This window comes from Artemia sp. Qi Xiang Cuo, chromosome 11, assembly GCF_049724085.1.
Source record: "Artemia sp. Qi Xiang Cuo chromosome 11, ASM4972408v1, whole genome shotgun sequence".
NCBI lineage: Eukaryota > Metazoa > Arthropoda > Branchiopoda > Anostraca > Artemiidae > Artemia > Artemia sp. Qi Xiang Cuo.
In genome coordinates this window covers 18,566,616-18,586,013 of record NC_142804.1, presented here as the reverse complement: position 1 = coordinate 18,586,013, position 19,398 = coordinate 18,566,616, and the positions used below count along the sequence as shown (strand labels likewise).

Sequence of the window (19,398 nt, the reverse complement as noted above, 5' to 3'; positions counted from 1 at the left end):
CAGGTTCATCAGCAGCAGTAAACACATTGTACAATATTTTTTTTCTTTTTTTAATATATCAAAGCCCTCTTTCCACTTATTATTTATTTAATAATAATATATCCTCTTTCCTCTTATAAATCAAAATCACTTGAAAATATCAAAACAAGACTCTACTGAGAATGGGAAGCCAAACTTTTGAACTATAAATGGGACAACCCAGTGTTTGTCTTATAATTAGTACTATCCTTAATAACAGAAGAAGAACACTTAACTAGGAAGCTAATGAACTTGTTTTAAATTGCATCTCTCCAACACTCTTTTATTTGGAAGGCATTTGACTGGGTTAGTGAAGTTAAACTTCACACATAAGGGCTGTGAAGTTAAACTTCACAGACCTTATGTCACCAAGTTTGTCAATCAAAACAAATGACACCACAGGGAACTCCCAAAGTACCAAATTATTTGCCAAATTTCTTTTAACTCATTTGTAGACTTTCCAAGATGATATGCTATAACATTTTTAGGGACCATCCTTTCCTAAACTTGTGCTCTACTCAATAAAAAAAGAATTATACTTGTTGAAGATGAAAGATTCATTAAATTCATCATTGAACATCTCTATCTGGCATAAAAAAGGGGAAGTTGAGTGGCTTTTCCAAGATTTCTAGGGAAGTAGGTGTCAACTTTAGGTTTTCTGAATATTTACATGGATCTCTTAAATAAGCTTTATAAGTTATGGCAAGGCTGCCCAAACAATTCTAAATAGTTTCACCACAGAAACTAAAATTTTATAATGGACAAAACATGGTGATTCTTTAAGGGTTTGTATGGCCTTATTTCACACTTCAGAGTAGTATTAAATTCCATGCTGGATCCATCCTGCTCTGTGTTGATGGCTTATAATTATTGAAGAGCCTATGTGCTACTGGCCTACAGAAAGCCCATGGAAAAACTGGCATTAGTTGGTAGCTCAAGGGATAGACTGTTCCACTGAAACTTTCATGGCTTATCATTCAATTCTTTGCCATGTCTTGACTTGGATGCAGTCACAATTTTCTCTTGCCCACTATTTTAGTTATCACCAAACATTCTGGGAAGAAGTTCTGATAAATTCTATTCCTTGCTGTATACTTGCTGCCTGCTGTTAAATAGAAGAAGAATACTTAACCAGCTTATGTAAGTGTCCTCTAGTATGATGTTGACCTAAAGATTTCGTTTATGCTTTAAGTGAAATTATTTACATATCTTTGTATAAGTTTTACCACAGGTTGGTAAGACTTGTTGAGGCAACTGGTATACCATAAGCTAAATTCTATTAATGGGAAAATGTTCACTTTGAACAGCTATGTCACAGTGATGGGTAACCAAATAGGCCTACTTAATCTTAATTTCTTAATAGTTAGGTTTAGTGGCATCCCTATAGGTTTTGAAAATACCTTTTTAGGTGTTATTTATTGAAAATGCCTTTATTTGGTATTTTCATTGAATTTTTGTTTTATATAAAAGACAGACTTACCCCCCTATATATTGAAAATACATTTTGTCCCCTCTTCCTCCGTAAATCTTATGAATTCATACCACTGGTTAGATATGGGAGCTAATCCACTCTTTAGAAATTCTTACTGGAGGCAGCTCTGAAAAAAATTTCACATGTCTGGTTGGCTTTAGTGACAGTTGTATTTGCATGGCAGTCATACTTAAGCTCTTTAACTATGAAAACACAAAAAATCTCTTATCATCACTTGCAAAAAGAGGATGTCAATGTCATCATTCAAGGTTATATAATAATGCTGCATTTAAGTCTCCATTTTTAATTCAATTACTTTGCATTTTTGGCTATTGAACTGCAGACACAACAGTTCTACCATAATAGTAGCATTATTAACATTAGACTAAAGAGAGGACTAACTGGAAGGGGCAATACTCTTCTGTTTATAAGCAAAGAGACTCACATTATTCTGGACAATTCTTGGTTTACTGTTTACAAAAACAATACTAAGTGTTGGTCCTAGACTTTTCCTTGTAGAACTTAAGTCTTACTTTGAATAATACTGATATAGGCAAGAAGATTTCACTGTTCTCTCATTATCTTACTGCTTTCTTTCTGATACCAAAACTGTAGACCAACTGCATGACCTCAAAAGTAGGCCTATAGCCTCCACACAAAGGCACCAACAGCAAACTTTACTAAATGCTTTAGCAAAGTTGAAAAGAGCCAGATTTACCATGATAACTTTGCCAATAAATCAGTTAGGCTGTGTGTTCATAGGCTTTGATGAAGCTGGTACTGGCTGAATAGTTAGGCTGGAAACATGTTGAAATGGACTCAAAAGATTTACAAGGGTAAAATACCAGTAATCCGAGAGTTAATTACCATCTCAAAAGTTAAATCACTATAAAATCTTAATAATACCACATAGGAACATAACTTTTTCACATCTTGATTTGCCTAAATTGTCTTACATCATTACTTTGAATGTTTTAGCCAGATGCTGTACTTACTATTCTAAATGTACTGATATTAATGCACAGGCCTAGTCACAAAGACAATTTTAGACTAAGCCAAATGTTAGAAAACACTCACTAGTCTTAGACACAAGGTCTAAACTAGTAAAATACACCTCAATCACAGAGAATTGTTGTAAAGAAGACTAAATGTATTTACATACTAAATGGTGAATTTTGCTTAAACTTAAAAGTCAAAAAAGGAACTTTTCCAAGATGGTCATCTATCCCAGCTAGCCTAGTCTTAACTATCAGGAACAGCTCAGTTACTGGCCAGAAATCAAAGTCTACAAAATTACAATTCACAAGAAGAATTCAGTGCTTAGCTGAAACTACAAATTTAGTTTCAAATAGATTACAGTTATCACTTTTAGCCAATCAAGAGAGCTTATGCAGGCAAAACTTTCAAAATTGTAATACATATTTTTACTGTCATAGGATAATGGATGAAACAAGCCAAACAATTGCCTTAGTGTGCTTCAATATTATGTATGGTGCTGCATATTTGCCTAAAATAAATAAAACAATTAATGAGAATGCAAAAATCAAATGTTCTAGAGTCTAGAACTGGGTGCTTAGCTGTAACTTGTCTAGCCAAGCATTGAATTTTACTTGTGAGCAGCAGTTGTCTAGACTTTGATGTCTGGCTGGACACATGTCTAGACATGGGATTCTAGCTAAACATGCATGTGAATGCTGCTTAACCCTCTTCTAATTTCCAAGTCTTAGAAATTTGCCTACATGACAGGTCTATATCTATTGAAATTTTGACAAAAAAAATAACATTAAACCTCAACTTTAAGTTTCTTTTTCTCTGGTGTTAGTTCTGAAAAATGAATTTGCTATTATTGAAGTAGAATTTTAAGCCATGTTAATGGAGTTTTTTTTTTCTAAATTCAGGAAAATGTAGGCCTATTTGTAGATCTTTGAAGTCTTACAAATTGGGACTGAGCAAAGTTGTGAAGCTGAAAACAGTTTTCTTGTACTTCATTCAGCCTAAGCAGACAAATTCTACTTTAGCTACTTTTGGCTATCTTGGGAAGGGGTTAGGCTAGGAAAATGAGACTTTCAGGGATGGGTCTACAGGCTAAAGTATGTCCCGGGAAGGTATTTAGAAGTACCTACCTCCACTCCTTCTCCCTCTAAAGGGTCATGAAATTTGTCTACATGACAGGTCTATACCCATTGAAATTTTGACAAAACAACATTTTACCTTAATTTTCAGTTATCAGTTTCTTTTTCTCTGGCTTTAGCTCTGAAAATGCAATTTCAGTTATTTGAGCAGAATTTTAAGACATAATTAGTTTATTTCCAAAATTTAGGAAATGTATTTGCATATCTTTAAAACCTCATAAATTGGGATTGAGCAAAGTTGTGAAGCTGAAAACAGTTTTGTTGTACTTCATTTAAGCAGAAGATCTATTTTGCCAGGTTTCACTTCTATAACTTACATATTTTTAAAGGTCATCAAAGGTCAGGACCCTCTAGAGGGAGGAGTGGAGGTGGGTACTTCAAAATATCTTCCCAGGACATGCTTTGGTAAAGTTCTACCAAATCATATTATTGAGTTAGAACAAAAGTGAATACACCATTCAATGCCTTTTTTTAAGCTGATTACAAATATGATAATCATTTCTATTGGAAATGAATTTCAGCCCACCCCCTATATATGCCAATTCAGGGTTAGGTTAGGTTGGGTTAGGCTAGGTATATATAGGGGGCTGAAATTCATTTCTGATAGAAATGATTATTATATTTGTTATCAGCATAAAAAAAGGCATCAAATGGTGTATTCACTTTATTTCTAACTCAATAATATGATTTGGTAGAACTTTACCCATGCTTTAGCCTGTAGACCCATCCCTGAAAGTTTCATTTTCTTAACCTAACCCCTTTCCAAGATAGTCAAAAGTAGCTAAAGTAGAATTTTACCAATTGTTTTGTTAGGTTTCACTTACATAACACAAATATTTTTAAAGGCCATCAAAGGTCCCTGCCCTCAAGAGGTAGAAGGAGTTGAGGTAAATATTTCAAATCACCCTCCTGAGACATAGCCTAGCCTACTTTAGTTTGAAGAACTATCCCTGAAAATTTCATTTTTCTGGCCTAGCCCCTTTCCAAGAGAGTGAAAAGTAGCTAAATCATAATTTTACAATAAAATAAACTGAAGAAGCTAAAGAACTCGTCGGGAGTACAGACTGCTGCCTTCGCCAAAAATAGTCTAAAGGCCTCACACTCTTACTAACATTCATTGTTCAGTGGTAAGCCTATAAAATTCCTAACTTGAACAACAAGTTATCTTATATTAAAGGTTACCGAATTCATTTCTTTAGTGATGGAATCAGTCATTCCTGGCCTTATGTAATCTGTCCATCAATGATTTTTTTTTCTCTGAAATTAATTCAGTGTTCAATGCTGCCGGTATTGATGAAAATGTACCAACACAAAAATGAAAGCGATGAAAGATACTTTAGCTAGCCTCGTTTTCATTCAGGATAGTCATTTTACGATCGTGAAGCCCTTTCTATATGTAGTATCTACAACTAAAAGCGTAAAATTCGTAAGGAGCAAACTAAAATTTTATCAGTGATTTCAGAAAGCATAACGTGTGATGTAATAGAGGATAAGGGTACACCCCGACGCGACGCCAATTTATCGGCCATGAAAGATATGCCGATGTGTCGCCGATACCGACGGCGCGCCGTCCAAATATAAGGATGAATATAAGTTCGTCCTTATATTTTTGCAGTGATTTGTTTATTTCAGCGTGCTCAGTAAGCTACCGTACTAAGTAACTTTGTCAAAGTCTATTGATATTGATGTTAAGCCAGAAAGGATGAAAAAGAGCTTACAAACAAAGTAGGCAGTAGCGTGTTTAAAGGGGGATGTGTTGCCTGGCCCCAGGGAAATTAGTAAATTTTCTTAATGAGATTATTCTTTCACCTGCAGCAGTCCTTATGAGTTCTTGCAGCATAGTCTGAAAACTAATTTGAAGTAGCTCACAACAATAAAAATTTTCTCTTTATAGATCTTTTTTTTTTGCGTTTTTACGTCTATTGAGATTCTTCACTCTTAAGACCTATCTCACATCATTAACCGTAATTTGTCATACCTTCTGTCATTCCATTCCTCTGCTTTAGTTTCCAGCGTATTTCATTGTAAATTTTTCGCTTTTTTTATATTAGTCTTTAGATTAAGGATTATCATTTTTTGTCTTTAAAGTGACTTAGTATGCCGCGAAACAGTAAAAATTTGGAATTTAGAGGATTGTAAAGTATCCTTTTCCATAATTTATTTTCCTTCGCAAAATGACTTAACAAAAATCTGAAATACTTGGATCTATGGTAGTGCTGAAAAAACTAAAACAGTTTTAATTTTTTTAATTTCGCAAGCTCAAAACTAGGGGGGAAATGCTTTCAATCGTTAACTGTTTTAAAACGAAATTTCTTTTAAGACTTCGCGTAGAAGTGATGGTTGGAAGATGGGAAGAACTGAAGCATCTGTTCACCAGTGTAGAAAGGAAAGCCCTAGTTACATGTTTTTTCTGCTACAATTGAAGACTGCAGTAAGTCAACAGTATTCATATAAATATCAATCCAGAGCATTGAAGTCCTTAATTTCCACGACAGTGACGCTATTATGGGCTCGATATTGCTTGTAAGCGCGAGAATTGATGGCTCATGCTCTAGATCCTTAAATTCAATGCATCCTTCTAAGACATTAAAAATGCTGAGTAAAAGACTTGAAGCTCGCCTGAATTGTTGCAAAAGTTGACCTGATCAAAATCCAATGTCGGGCCAACATTGCACATTTTTGCTGCTGATAAGATATTCGGGGACCAATCAACAAGGATGTAAGCTGTGATAGTTCGAGAAAATACATTTCCACCAAGAATCTGCTGAACGGCATGCGGTGCATATATCATCTCCAAGATTTCCTGCAAGCCAGAAGCTTTCATCAGATGTCCAATGGCAGCTAAAAGACTTATTCTAGCATGAAACTGTCCCAAGAGTAAGACTATGCGTTTCAAAGGACTTCCTATTGATTCATATTTATAGGTTTCACACATCTTTATAACCATCATATTGATGTCCACGCTTATATTCTTGTACCTCAAATCTACCTCTGGGTCTGCCGCAATCTCTACTAGCATCAGTTAGAAAGCAGAATTATCAGACAAATAACCGGAGACGTGAAAATTCTTCGCAACTCGTGGACAATGACGATTTTAAAAAATCCAGACTTTTATGTTCCTCAAATTTCCCTCAGAAACTACCTCAACCTCTCCAATATCAATTCAACTCGCTGTAATGTTCTGATGTATGTATGGATGTTAAATCAAAACCTCTAAAACACTTCTTAAATTCAGAATTTTCTTTTCAGGACGGCATTCTTGGCATTAAAAAATTCACCCTCAACCACAACCTAAAAAAGCTCAAATTTGTGAAATCGTTAGAGCAGCGGACTTTTCGGATTCGGAATCACCACATAGCGAAAGAATCATTTGTATAGCAATTTGTTTAAGGTCAAACCATATTTTTACTAGACTAGTTAAGAATATTTCTAAGAAGCTACCGGTTGAAAATACATTCTTGAGCTTTTGCAACCAAGGCCATATTTTGCTCATTTTCTTTTATTGGTAACTGTTTAACTTTGGCAGAAAAAGTTAAAAAATAAAATAGGTCAAAATAATTCAAAAGCAGTAAATTCGGTCTTGGATGTGTGAAAAAAATGGTTATTCGGTTTATTTCTTTCTCTTCCCCCAGATATACTGATTTCTCAGCTTCTTTTGTGTTCTGATGTACACAAAGAACACAAGCTGATTCGCTATTGTGACACACACTGGGTCGAAGGTAGTCCCAAAGCCGCGCCGAAAACTGATGGCACCACTGAGAATATTTAAGCCTGCCACCGCCACTAAGGCTTGGGCCCACCGATGTGCCACCGAGAATTTCTTGCACCGAATTATTTTCTGAGACTACTGAGAGGAAAATGTAACGCGAAATCCACTATTCAATGGCACATAAAAAAAAAGTTTGGATTTCCCTATCAATGTTTTTCAAGTTGCTTGTATACCATGGACTATAGATTGTCTTTCACTTGTTTGTGTCCTCTTCACTAAAGTATAATAATTTCTAATTAAAATAGATTTTAACTGGCATTGATATTCCTCAAATACCTTGTTTATAAATGTTTTCTTCTTTGGTGGAACAAATATACGTAAAAACTTCACCAAACTTCTAAGGGCAATAGCATTCAAGTTGACGGCCCATTCTATAGCGGACATCAGTTAACGGCTTAAGAAAAACTTTATTTCAAAACTTTTATTAAATTACTCCAAAGTCGTAAGTGAGAGGAATCAATCGTGATGCAATGAGAAACAATAATCACTGTGTATAAAGTAAGATGTTGGGAAGTATAAACTCACTTATTATGTAGATTAATTAAAAAAACTTTTTCCATTAAATACGTTTTTCAAAGAAAAGTAAAGAACTCCATTACACCAAAAATGAGCAAAAATAAAATAAAATAATCCACCAATGATGCTTGAATGAATACTTGATACCAATGAATACTTGAGTTTGACTTGGTTATTTACTGTAATTTCTGTTCGTTTTGGGTTTCATTTATTTATCGATGCTGATTTGTGGTAGTTTCACACTTGGTAGATTATTTGATTTTATTTTATAACTCATTTTTGGTTTAATGGAGTGCTTTTGTTTTCTTTGAAAAACTTATTTTGTGAGAAAAGTTTTTTTTAATTACTTTCTGTTCGTTTTATATTGACATAGTCTTTTCAGGGAAAAAGAAAATAATTCTTTAAATATTTTCGTTTTTTTAAGACTTTATAGTTTGGCCTGCTATTTGTATGTTGGAGAAAATTTGTCAGCAATTTTTAACAACATACAAGTAGTAGAAGACCAGCTATTACTCCGAGATATACAAGATCACAGCCAATCAGAGGCCTAGAATCCCGCGATATACAAGACCACATCCTCTTTCTAACCCAATCATAGATGTTTCTAAGCCTATTGAATACAGACGGGAGTGACGCAGTATTTGTAGAAAATTTTTGCCTAGATTTACGTAATAGGCTATGATGGAAATCAAGTTACACAATTCTATTTTGAATATGGATTCTCAAGAAACATTAGTATAAGTTCATTATACATCTTGCTTAATATAACAGTTAATTTTTAGCTATTGAACAATAAGCACTATGGAAAATCTTTATAAAATTGTTAACCAACTATAAGCCGCAAGTTTATATTATAAAAAATTAATTGAGATATTTCGGTACTGTTGCATTATAAGGGAGACTTCTTAAAAAGTCAAGTTTGGTTAATAAAATGAAAAAGGATGAATAATAGTTTAGAAACAAATTTGGGGTATATGTATTTGCACATTGTGGGGATGGGAGGGTAAAGCAGAGCATATATTAAATGTAAATAGGCTAGTATTTTTTACCTCTGATCGCAAATTTTAGGCCTACATGATGTGTGTATGTTAACGATCTTTTTTTATCTAATTTAAAGCTTATTTGCTGGAGCTGTGTTAAAAAGTCTATATTTAACCCCCACCCCCTCCCCCAGTTTCTTGAGCTTATAAAAATTAGAAAGTTATGCTATGGGTTTGCAGCCTACGTAACTATATAAATTCGACAATTTACCCCCTCCCTACCCCATAATTCCCGGCTTTTCGTTAGCCGAACTGTTTAGAAACATAATTTCAAAGATATTTACAGGGCTCTATGCTGTATTATGGCTTTTTTGTGCATTTCTGATCTATAGGCTTTTTCTGAAGGAGATTAGATACTTGTGAATTATATGATACACGAAAGAAGTCAAGTTTGCTTAATGCTAATGCAATGATATATGGTAGTTTAGAAACAAATTTGGGGTATATATATTTGCACGTTGTGGGGATGAGAGGGTAAAGCAGATCATATATTAAATATAAATAGGCTAGCATTTTTACCTCTGATCACAAATTTAAGGCTTATATGTTGTGTTTATGTTAACGATCTTTTTTATCCAATTTAAAGCAAATATGCTGGAACTGTGTTAACAAGTCTATGTCTAAACCCCCCCCCCCTGTTTCTTGAGATTATAACATTTCGAAAGTTATGCTATGGGTTTGTAGCTACGTAACTATCTAAATTTGACAATTTACCCCTTCCCCCACCCCATATTTCTCGGTTTTTTCATTAGCCCTGGTTTTGAGAAACATAATTTCTAAGATATTTACAGGACTCTACGCTGTATTATGGCGTTTTATGTTTTTATGTGCATTTCTGTTCTATATGCTTTTTGTTAAGGAAATTAGATACTTGTGCATTATTTGACACAAGAAAGAAGTCAAGTTAGCTTAATGACCATGCAATAAAATATAATAGTTTAGAAACAAATTTGGGCTTTGCATTTCCACAATAGGGGGGGGGGGTAAACCAAACCATATATGAAATAGATACTACCTGGAAATTGGTTTTCTAGCATCGATATGGAGGAAGGGGGAGGGGGTGTATAATAGTGGACGAGTTTGGTTTTTTACTATAATTTGTACGGTTTTTCTCTGCATGAAAAACTATAATTTAATTTCTTTTTAACGAAAATTTTGAGTAATATCACCCACCCAACAAGAGGGCTAGGGTCAATGATGCTACTCCCGTGCAGCGGTTGGAGATGGCTGGTTCTTCATGCCCCCAAAACCCCAAAGGAGAAATGCTGCCCCATCCATGCTCCGAACACAAGACGGTGAAGTCACCGAGCCTTCAAGACCTACAGTTATTTTTTATGCCAGTGAAGATGATGACCATTTTATGTCCTCCATGCAATGCCATGATACGCCCCCTTCAGTCCTTCACATGCAAGCTGTAGATCTTAATCTAAGTTTAAATTTATTGATGTTTTCGCTAATGATTTTTTCTCCCAGAAGGAAATATATCACTCTCCTTTGACCCTAATACTTCAAAGTGATTTAATCTCCTTGATAAACAGGTTGTACTTATCGAATCCTTTTAAGTACACGCATCCAGCCAGCTAAATCCTTATGAATTAGGATAGCAAAGGTTTCGCTGAAAAAGATACTTTTTATTCCCGTCAAATTTTCTACAGTAAATCCTATGAATTGTGAGATGGGAAATGGGGGAGGTTTCTCAGAAAAAAAGATACTTTTTTATTCCAGTCAAATTTTCTACAGTAAATCCTATGAATTGTGCGATGGTAAATGGTGGCACTTCTGATATTTGTTTTCCATTTTGAGTAAATTAAGATGAAACTAGAATGTCATTTTCATTATAGACAGCGCAAGAACTGCTTTTATTATTTATCTTTCTAGTAGATAATTCGTCATGAAAACTTTGCGTATTGCAATTTTATGGCTATTATATTGCTAAGTAGTCCTGTTATAAACTATTTTGCATGTTGTGGTCTTCACTATTTTAGTGTGTGCGACGCATACGCTGCTTTTATTATCTTTCTTTCTACTAGATAATCCACAAAGAAAACTATGAATATTGCAAATTTATGGCTATTATAAGGCTAAATAGTCCTGCTATTAAGTATTTTGCATGTTGTGATTTTCACTATTTAGTGTGAGCGACGCATACACTGTTTTTTTTATTTCTAGTAGATAATCCGCTAAGAAAACTATGAATATTGCAAACTTATGAGTATTAAAATTCAATTTTTTAACTGAAAAAGTAGTTTCACTATTGTTATATAAGCTTAAAAAACTAGCCAAATGACACTATGCACACACAGATAGTGGCATTGCTACTGATTCTGCTACGACTACTAAGTGTGTATTTTTTTTTTAAGCACATGTTTTAAACAATTAGAAAATGTAGTCGCTATTAATCCAATTTTCGACTTTCTTTAAAAAAATAGTGTGTTTTATACACTTTGAAATTAAGTGGCTGTTTCTTTATAGGTTACATCGGTTTAATACGCACTATCTTCTCCCCCATCTGAAATATCAAGCCAAGAATTATGTGACCTCATTGACGAGTCAGCTTTAATTAAACCACCACTAGAGTTTTGTGACAATCAGGTCACTGAAACATCGGCTATTGATGAGCAAGATCTCGAACGGTACGGTAAATTCTTGGAAACGGGTTTTCGAGAGGGTAGAGCTAATTTAGATGATATACCTTCTGACATAATTGATGACCCTGAATGGTTAGATAGTTTATTGGGACATTATTTCAATGTTAATAGTAATTATTTACATGTAGACGCTAGTACAGTTGAACAAGGCAATGCTGTTACTTAAGAAGATGATTTACCGTGGTTAAGCCTGAATGACACTATGCACACACAGATAGTGGCATTGCTACTGATTCTGCTACGACTACTAAGTGTGTATTTTTTTTAAGCACATGTTTTAAACAATTAGAAAATATAGTCGCTATTAATCCAATTTTCGACTTTCTTTAAAAAATAGGGTGTTTTATACACTTTGAAATTAAGTGGCTGTTTTTTTATAGGTTACATCGGTTTAATACGCACTATCTTCTCCCCCACCTGAAACATCAAGCCAAGAATTATGTGACCTCGTTGACGAGTCAGCTTTAATTAAACCACCACTAGAGTTTTGTGACAATCAGGTCGCTGAAACATCAGCTATTGATGAGCAAGATCTCGAACGGTACGGTAAATTCTTGGAGACGGGTTTTGGAGATGGTAGAGCTAATTTAGATGATATACCTTCTGACATAATTGATGACCCTGAATGGTCAGATAGTTTATTGGGACATTATTTCAATGATAACAGTAATTATTTAGATATAGACGCTAGTACAGTTGAACAAGGCAATGCAGTTACGTCAGAGGGTGATTTACCTTGGTTAAGCCCGAATACAACGCAAATTTTAGATAATTTTACCAGTGAGTTAAATGAGAACCCTTCACCCTCAGATTTAATGAATATAGTCCCGGTTCGATCAAATTTAATTGAAAATGAAATCGCTTGGATGGATTTACGTAGCCCTAACACACTAGAAGCTATGCTAAGCGAACTGAGAGATTTTAGTACACACACCAGCCCTATTGTTGAACAAAGCGGGAAGGGGGTTTAGGTAGTGACATACAAAGGGGGAGAGGGTTTAGGTGGTGATGATGATGATATACAACGGGGAGAGGGTTTAAGTAATGATGACATACATGGGGGAGGGGGTGATGATACACATTTCTTGTCGCTACCTGAATTTCAACAAACAAATTGGATTCTGACTACAATCGACGTTTTTACTGCAACGTTCGGCGATCCGTTTAATGCATTGATGGCGGGAAATTTTATAAGCGACCCTATATATATTATTGATGAATATGCAGAAAAAATTCCTGCACTATTAGAAAACTAGATTCAAGTCTGGGGGGGGGGTCGGGACTCCATTAACGCCTCAATTGTCTTACAAATATTTTATCTAAATGAGAGTCATGGGGAGGTCTATGATCACTATGTGCAAACCGAAATGTTGGTGGTGTATCCTCATTTGGAAAACTACGAGAGTGTAATTATGCAATAGGTCGACAATAGTGTCACTCATCTCTAAAATTATAATGAGAATGGGAGTGGTTCCGTAGTTTTATTTGTTGAAAATTTAAGTGTAAATACATGTAAATTTAAAAAAATATTTCATTTGAAGAGGGGGGCATGGGAAGAGGGCTATTGAATTAAAATATATTCCCGATTTAGAAGGATGTAAGGGTGTTCAACGAATCTGTTTCAAAACAGGCAAAAAATGTTTCATTTACGCTTTCCTCAGATCGGCTTTCGAACCACTACAAAATGACGCTACAAAGAAAAATGTGTACTACTGGGCCGTGCATGGAAAGGAGGGGTCTGATTTTCCCCAGTATATTTCTCTTGTTTAGTTGAAAAATTTCCTGTAACACTCAGGGCGATAGATATTTTTGAACGGGCCAATGATAATTTAAATATCGGTGTTACAGTGCTGCAATACGAAACGGAATTTCAAGAGGGTGTGCGTTTTCATAAAAAGAAGGTAATATTCCCAGTACGGGCCCGTCGATTGAATCGGTGAAAAACTGGGTTTGGTTCTTGTACACACCGCCTAGTGAACCCAATTCAATTGGCCATTTCAATAGCATTACTGATATTAGTAGAGTTCTGGGGAGGTTAAGAAGGGGTGGGGGTGTACGTTACTACTGTCCAATGTGTTTGTCCCAATTTCTTAGTGAATTAAACTTACAAAATCACATGAAACATTGTAAAAGACACGGATATCAAACGGTTAAAACAGTTTCGGGTGACCGAGCAATTTTACGATTTAAAATTTCCAGAATACGCTAATGCAAAGTGAAAAAATAAGTTTAGACTGTGAAGCCAAGCTGGTGGATGTGAAGGACCCATAATTTCCAAATTGTATCAAAGAACATCAAGCCATTGCAGTTTCCTATGCCCACGCACAACGAGATATCTTTAACACTATTCAATTGCTAGAAATAGTCGAGACGTTGGATGAGAATGATTTCAGGATCAAGGCATTGACTAAAATAATTGTCACTCCAAATGGGGCAACCTCGCGTTTGAGAAACACAAACTACCCAATGATACTATGAGAAAAGGATCGCCTGATCCTTAAAAACAAGAAAATATGCTGGGTAGGTAAGGTGGAATTTGAAGAGGGGGCTAAGGGGAAAGGGACTAGGAGAAAAAAGACTTAGGGGGAGGGGGAAACTCCGAGAATATGTTCACTTGTGGCGGGGAATATCTTCAGGGGGTAGTAATTTTTATGGTCTGGTACACCAATCATTAAATATCACTGTAAGCCAAAAGTTTTTTATACTGGTTTTCATTAAAAGTTAAAATTATGATTTTAAATTTATTTTACCGGCTTTGGCACGTATACACAGGGAGGAAGGGGGAGCAGATAGTCCATGGGTAAATAACTCATTTACCTACAATGCTATCCGCAAATCTGCTGGGAAGCTCTTGCTTTTAGAGTTGAAATGGCAGGTAGTGGATAATGGGCATAGGTTCTGGAATAAAATCCGTTTTTTAGATTCTTAAAGTTTTTTCTCCAAGGCTCAGAGTCAACTACTCCAAGTGCAGAAGTGACAATTTTGATAGTTCCCCTCTGCTTAAACAGCACTTTCCAGACAGTGAAATGTATGACTTACGGACTTGTAAAGGCATATATGCATATCGCTATTACTGTTCTGGCGCAAGGTTAAGTGAGGAGAAACTCCCTCCCATTGATGCATTCTATAATGCCTTTACCAGTAGCGAATGCACTATCGAGGAGTATGAATTTGCTAAGAGGGTATGGGCTAAGGGTGGTTGTAAAAATGGTTGGGATTATTGTAGAATGTACTTAGCCAGTGATGTAGTGACTCTTTTGTACATAGTCAGTAAAAACACAGACCAAATTTATTCAGAATTCGGGCTAGACATTGGCTATTATTTTTCAACACCACACCTCGTCATGGACTTAATTCTAAAAATCAGTAGGGAGGAAATAGGTTTAATCACCGATGTGGATCAACACCTATCTGTTGGACGATCTATGAGGGGGAGATATGTTTTTCACGGGGATTTTGTCCTAATAATAAATCCAACTGGGTAAAACTCTGCTGATGGTGAAAGGTTCAGTGCGGTAGTCTTTGACATGAACATGTTCTAGCCTTCAGCAATTTCTCACCATAGTTTATTGTGTTGCAATTAAAAATAACTTAAAAACCCTCGTGCCATCCCGGACATTACCACTGTCAAGGAAAATGGTCCCCAAGGATGGTTTTTTGAAATTGATGGACAAATACCATTGAAACTTCACGACACTGTAAAAGATTTTGTTTTTCCGTGCGTAAATAGACCTGTGACCAAGGAGTCATTGAGCCCATACAATCGGTCTTTGATCGAGGATATGGGCATTCATTGGACCACCTTCATGTAAAAAATAATTGCCGATTTGGACCCGAAACAGAATATTGTTGTTCACCACGTTCTATTGCCGTGGATTGTGAGCAATGGTTTCAAGTTCACAAAAATACACAGGGCCCTGCAATTTGATCAGAAACCCTACTTGATAACGATTATTGACACCTTTGTCAGTAAACACTCAGAGGCCAAAACTAAAGTTCAAAAGTAAATGCAGAAACTTATTTTAAATTCAGCTTTTGGAAAAATGTGTGAAAGCGTACGAAACAGATCACGTTGTGACGTCGTAACATGCCCCAAAGAATGTGCACGAATTTTCGCCGACCCCAACTTTACAATATTCATAGACCCAAATATGGTTTTGCTACACAGAAAAAAGAGAAATGTTGTTCTGAATAAGAATATCGCTGGGGGGAGTTCAGTACTTGGAATTTCCAAGAAACTCATGTTGTCGTTCTTTTACAATGTGTGCAAGGTACAATGGCCAAGGGAGGGGGGGGTTTAAGTTTACTATGTGGACACATATTCTCTGTTGTTAAAAGTTAAAACCGGGGATTTATTGAATGATTTGGAAAATGGAGCTCATATTGGTCCGAGGATGTATTTCACGAATTGGAATAAGAGCATCTACCCCGACTTGGTGAAACGCCAGGCCCCCAATCAACTATTAATGTTAAAGTCCGAGACGGAGAGTGATTTAATATCCAATGGGTTGTTCCTCGGTCCCAAATTTTACAGTGTGGAAACACACGGCAAGGATGTAAAACAGTCGTGCAAAGGGGTGCCTAAACACTTTGTAAAAAATAATTTCAACTTGAGTATCTACAGAAACTGTGTAGAGAGTTGTCTAGTGCAAAGAGCAAAAGTGCAAGCAATTCGCTCTCCACAGTATACGAACTATACTGTTAAAGTGGGAAAAAAATGCCATTTTTTTAGGGGGTCCCGCCCGCGGCCGACCTTTGGTCCCGGCCCGGCCTTCGGCCCACGGAGGGAGGGGATGTCTCTTTGGGGGGGGATTCTCATCTTTTAAATGTTGTAAATTTTGTTTTCTCATATTTTTCTATTCTTAGTGTTCAACTGTGCTGCTATTGCTATTCGTGCTGTATTTTAAGTTGTTTTTTTTGTCAACAAAAAATGAAAAAATATTGTTCTTGTTGCTATTGTTGCTATTGTTGATGTTGTACAAAAAGTGTTGTTAATAAATGAAAAATATTGCTATTGTTCTTGCTTTATTTTAAGTTGTTTTATTTGTCATTAAATGAAAAATATTGTTCTTTTATTATTGCAATTGTTCCTGTACAAAAAGTGTTGATGTTAATAAAAGAAAAAAATATATTTTTGTTGTTGCTATTGCGTAACGTACTAGGTAGATCTAAGGAAAAATTATTATTATTATTAGTTATTAATTAGACAAGCATGTTTTACAGTTAGTTGTAGTCCAACTGTTTTTAACAGCAGCAGCAGTATGTATCAATTTAAAAAACCATTCAGATCGTTTCTCTGTGGTCCTTCAATGTCGGGGAAAACGACACTTTTAGCTAAAATAATTAAAAATTGTAATAAAATGTTTTTGGATAAACCAAAGAAAACTTTCTATTGCTATAGTATTTGGCAGGAGTCCTATGACCAAATAAAAGCTATTGCCACGGCCAGATCTATGCCAGTACAATTCATACGGGGACTTGACGTTTTCAATAGTATTGAGCAAAACTCATGGCTGATTATTGATAATTTAGCTGAATCCATTAAACAGTTCTCACAGGAAATGCTACAACTGTTTACTGTTTGCTCTCATCATGAACACATTTCCATAACTCTAGTTCGACACAATCTAATTCATCAGAGCAAGTGTATGAGACCCCTTGCTTTGAATTGCACCGTCTATATTATCCACCGAGTTGTTCCTAACTTAAGTTCTTTACTGACTCTCAATAAACAAACATATTCAGGTGCCTTCGAATTTATACTTTCAGCATACTGTCAAGTAGCATATAAGCCCTACATGTACATTTTGCTGGATCTTAATCAGAAAACGCCCGAGGATCTACGTGTAGCTACAAATATTTTCGACAAAGAAATTACTGTATATATTCCGTTGAACAGTAGAAAGAGTTATTAGTTGCCATCATGACACTGAAGAAACTACACGAAAATAGACACTTATTTTCCGTTCTAGGCACTTCAAATCCCCCACTCAGGAAGCCCATACTCAAACATGGTGTTGACAACGAATTTATAAATCTAATATCTGAACTTTGTTTAAATTTAACTGAGGGCAATGTACACTTTCCAGAAGGTGTTAGACAACAGACAAAGCAACAGCGTTCCACTGTACGTGCCTTGGGTTGCAAAAACAAAGGAGAAAATTTTAAAAGGAAAAATTGAATTCCATAGTGACATCAATTGGAAACCTATTGTCAGTGACCTATTAAGAACAGATTAAAAGAGTATTAACGTATCTCATGTTGGAAAGTGGTGGTGATGATTATCAAGCACTGGGAAACGAATTATGATTCAGGGAAAAATCTATAATCTACTTGATTTAATTTGCGATATGGTTACAAATCGTAAAGGACTTTTATCATTTGACAATAATCTATGCACCTTTCTAAATACATCAAACTTCCCTAAAAGTCTTTTAGGCAACAGGCAAAATAGTAAAGAAATTAAGAAAATATAGTAGAGGTGCCAGCCCTCTAACAACGCCAACAATAACACCATTTAAAAAAGAAGAAGAAGAAGAAGATTTTAAATCAATCTTGGAAAATACTAGCACTCCTAGTAGCAGCAATAATTTGATAACACCAATGATTACGGCTAGACAAAAGCGAAGACGTATTGATGTCAACTCACCGACAAAAGCACCGCCCTCCAGTGTGCAAAAGGGGAGTGGACATTACACTACGTGTTTGCGTTCAAAATGGATGAAGTTTTAAAACAAGTCTATGAAAATATTGGTGAATTGGGAAGTCTAAGTTCCCCGACAATACTTTCTAAAGTTGCCTCTGACATAGGTGGCAGCATATTAAAAAAAAATGCAAAAGAGTATCTAGAAAATGAACCGAGTTACACTCTTCATTGGAATTGCAGGCTTCGTGGCAAACAATATTGACAAACTAAAGCCTTTTTCCCTCTGCATATAATGGAAAAAGATATTTTGAATCTAGACGAGGTACAAAAACGTCAATGTGTAGCTTAAAAATTTGTTTTAGTAATAACCAGTATATACAATTGCTATAGACGGTCCGTTTCATTGCGATGAAAGAGGGGTACTGAAGTTTCTCAGGCCTTAGAAGGTATTCCTGAACAAGATTGCTATAGAAAAATTCATTCGGATCGCGGAAGTGACTTTTTTAATTCTCGTGAGCAAAAGGTTCTATTAAAATATAATAGATAGCTCTATTATAGCTATAGTCCGATAAAGGCTTGACTGGCTGAATTACTTATAAGAATAATTCTGCGATTAAATTTAAGATATTGAACGCTTAAAAGTTCTGTTACTTTTATTCATGTTTTAGATAAAATTATGCAAATATATAACCAACGACCACATCAATCCCTGTCCGGTGTTAGCCCTCAGGAAGTTCATTGCAGTGAAAATACATTTGATACTTTTCTAAAGCAATATTCCTGTGAAAAAACAAGAACAAAAAATTTGAAGAAAAAATTCAATGTTGGTGATATTGTTCGAATTAATAGAACCACCAATATTTTTGAAAAGAAATATTATTTGTGGACCACTGAACTTTTTAAAGTGTCCAAAATCCTAGACACTGAACCTAGACCCCAAAGATGATGCGAGACACCAAAGATGCTGAGATCCTCGGCGGTTCTTATGAATATGAACTACAAAAAGTTAGAAACAGTAGTGAAATTTATCAAATTGAAAAGATCTTAAAGAGCCGTACTGGCGGGGGAAACAAATAATTGCTTGTTCATTGGTTATGATACAAATCTGGTTTTGATTTCTGGGTTGCAGCTAAAGAAATTAACAGTGCCAATTGATGT

General features: G+C 35.5%; 1 protein-coding gene across 1 annotated transcript in view; it reads right to left on the bottom strand.

Annotated features, from left to right (window-relative positions):
* LOC148946725 (ubiquitin carboxyl-terminal hydrolase 10-A-like) overlaps positions 1-4,908 on the bottom strand; it is a 51,900-nt gene extending 46,992 nt beyond the window's left edge. The window contains exon 1 of the mRNA XM_089096348.1: positions 4,804-4,908. Coding sequence (XP_088952474.1) covers positions 4,804-4,836 — 33 coding nt within the window. The 5' untranslated portion in view covers positions 4,837-4,908. The remainder of the gene's footprint in view (positions 1-4,803) is intronic.
* Between the last annotated feature and the right edge of the window lie 14,490 nt (positions 4,909-19,398).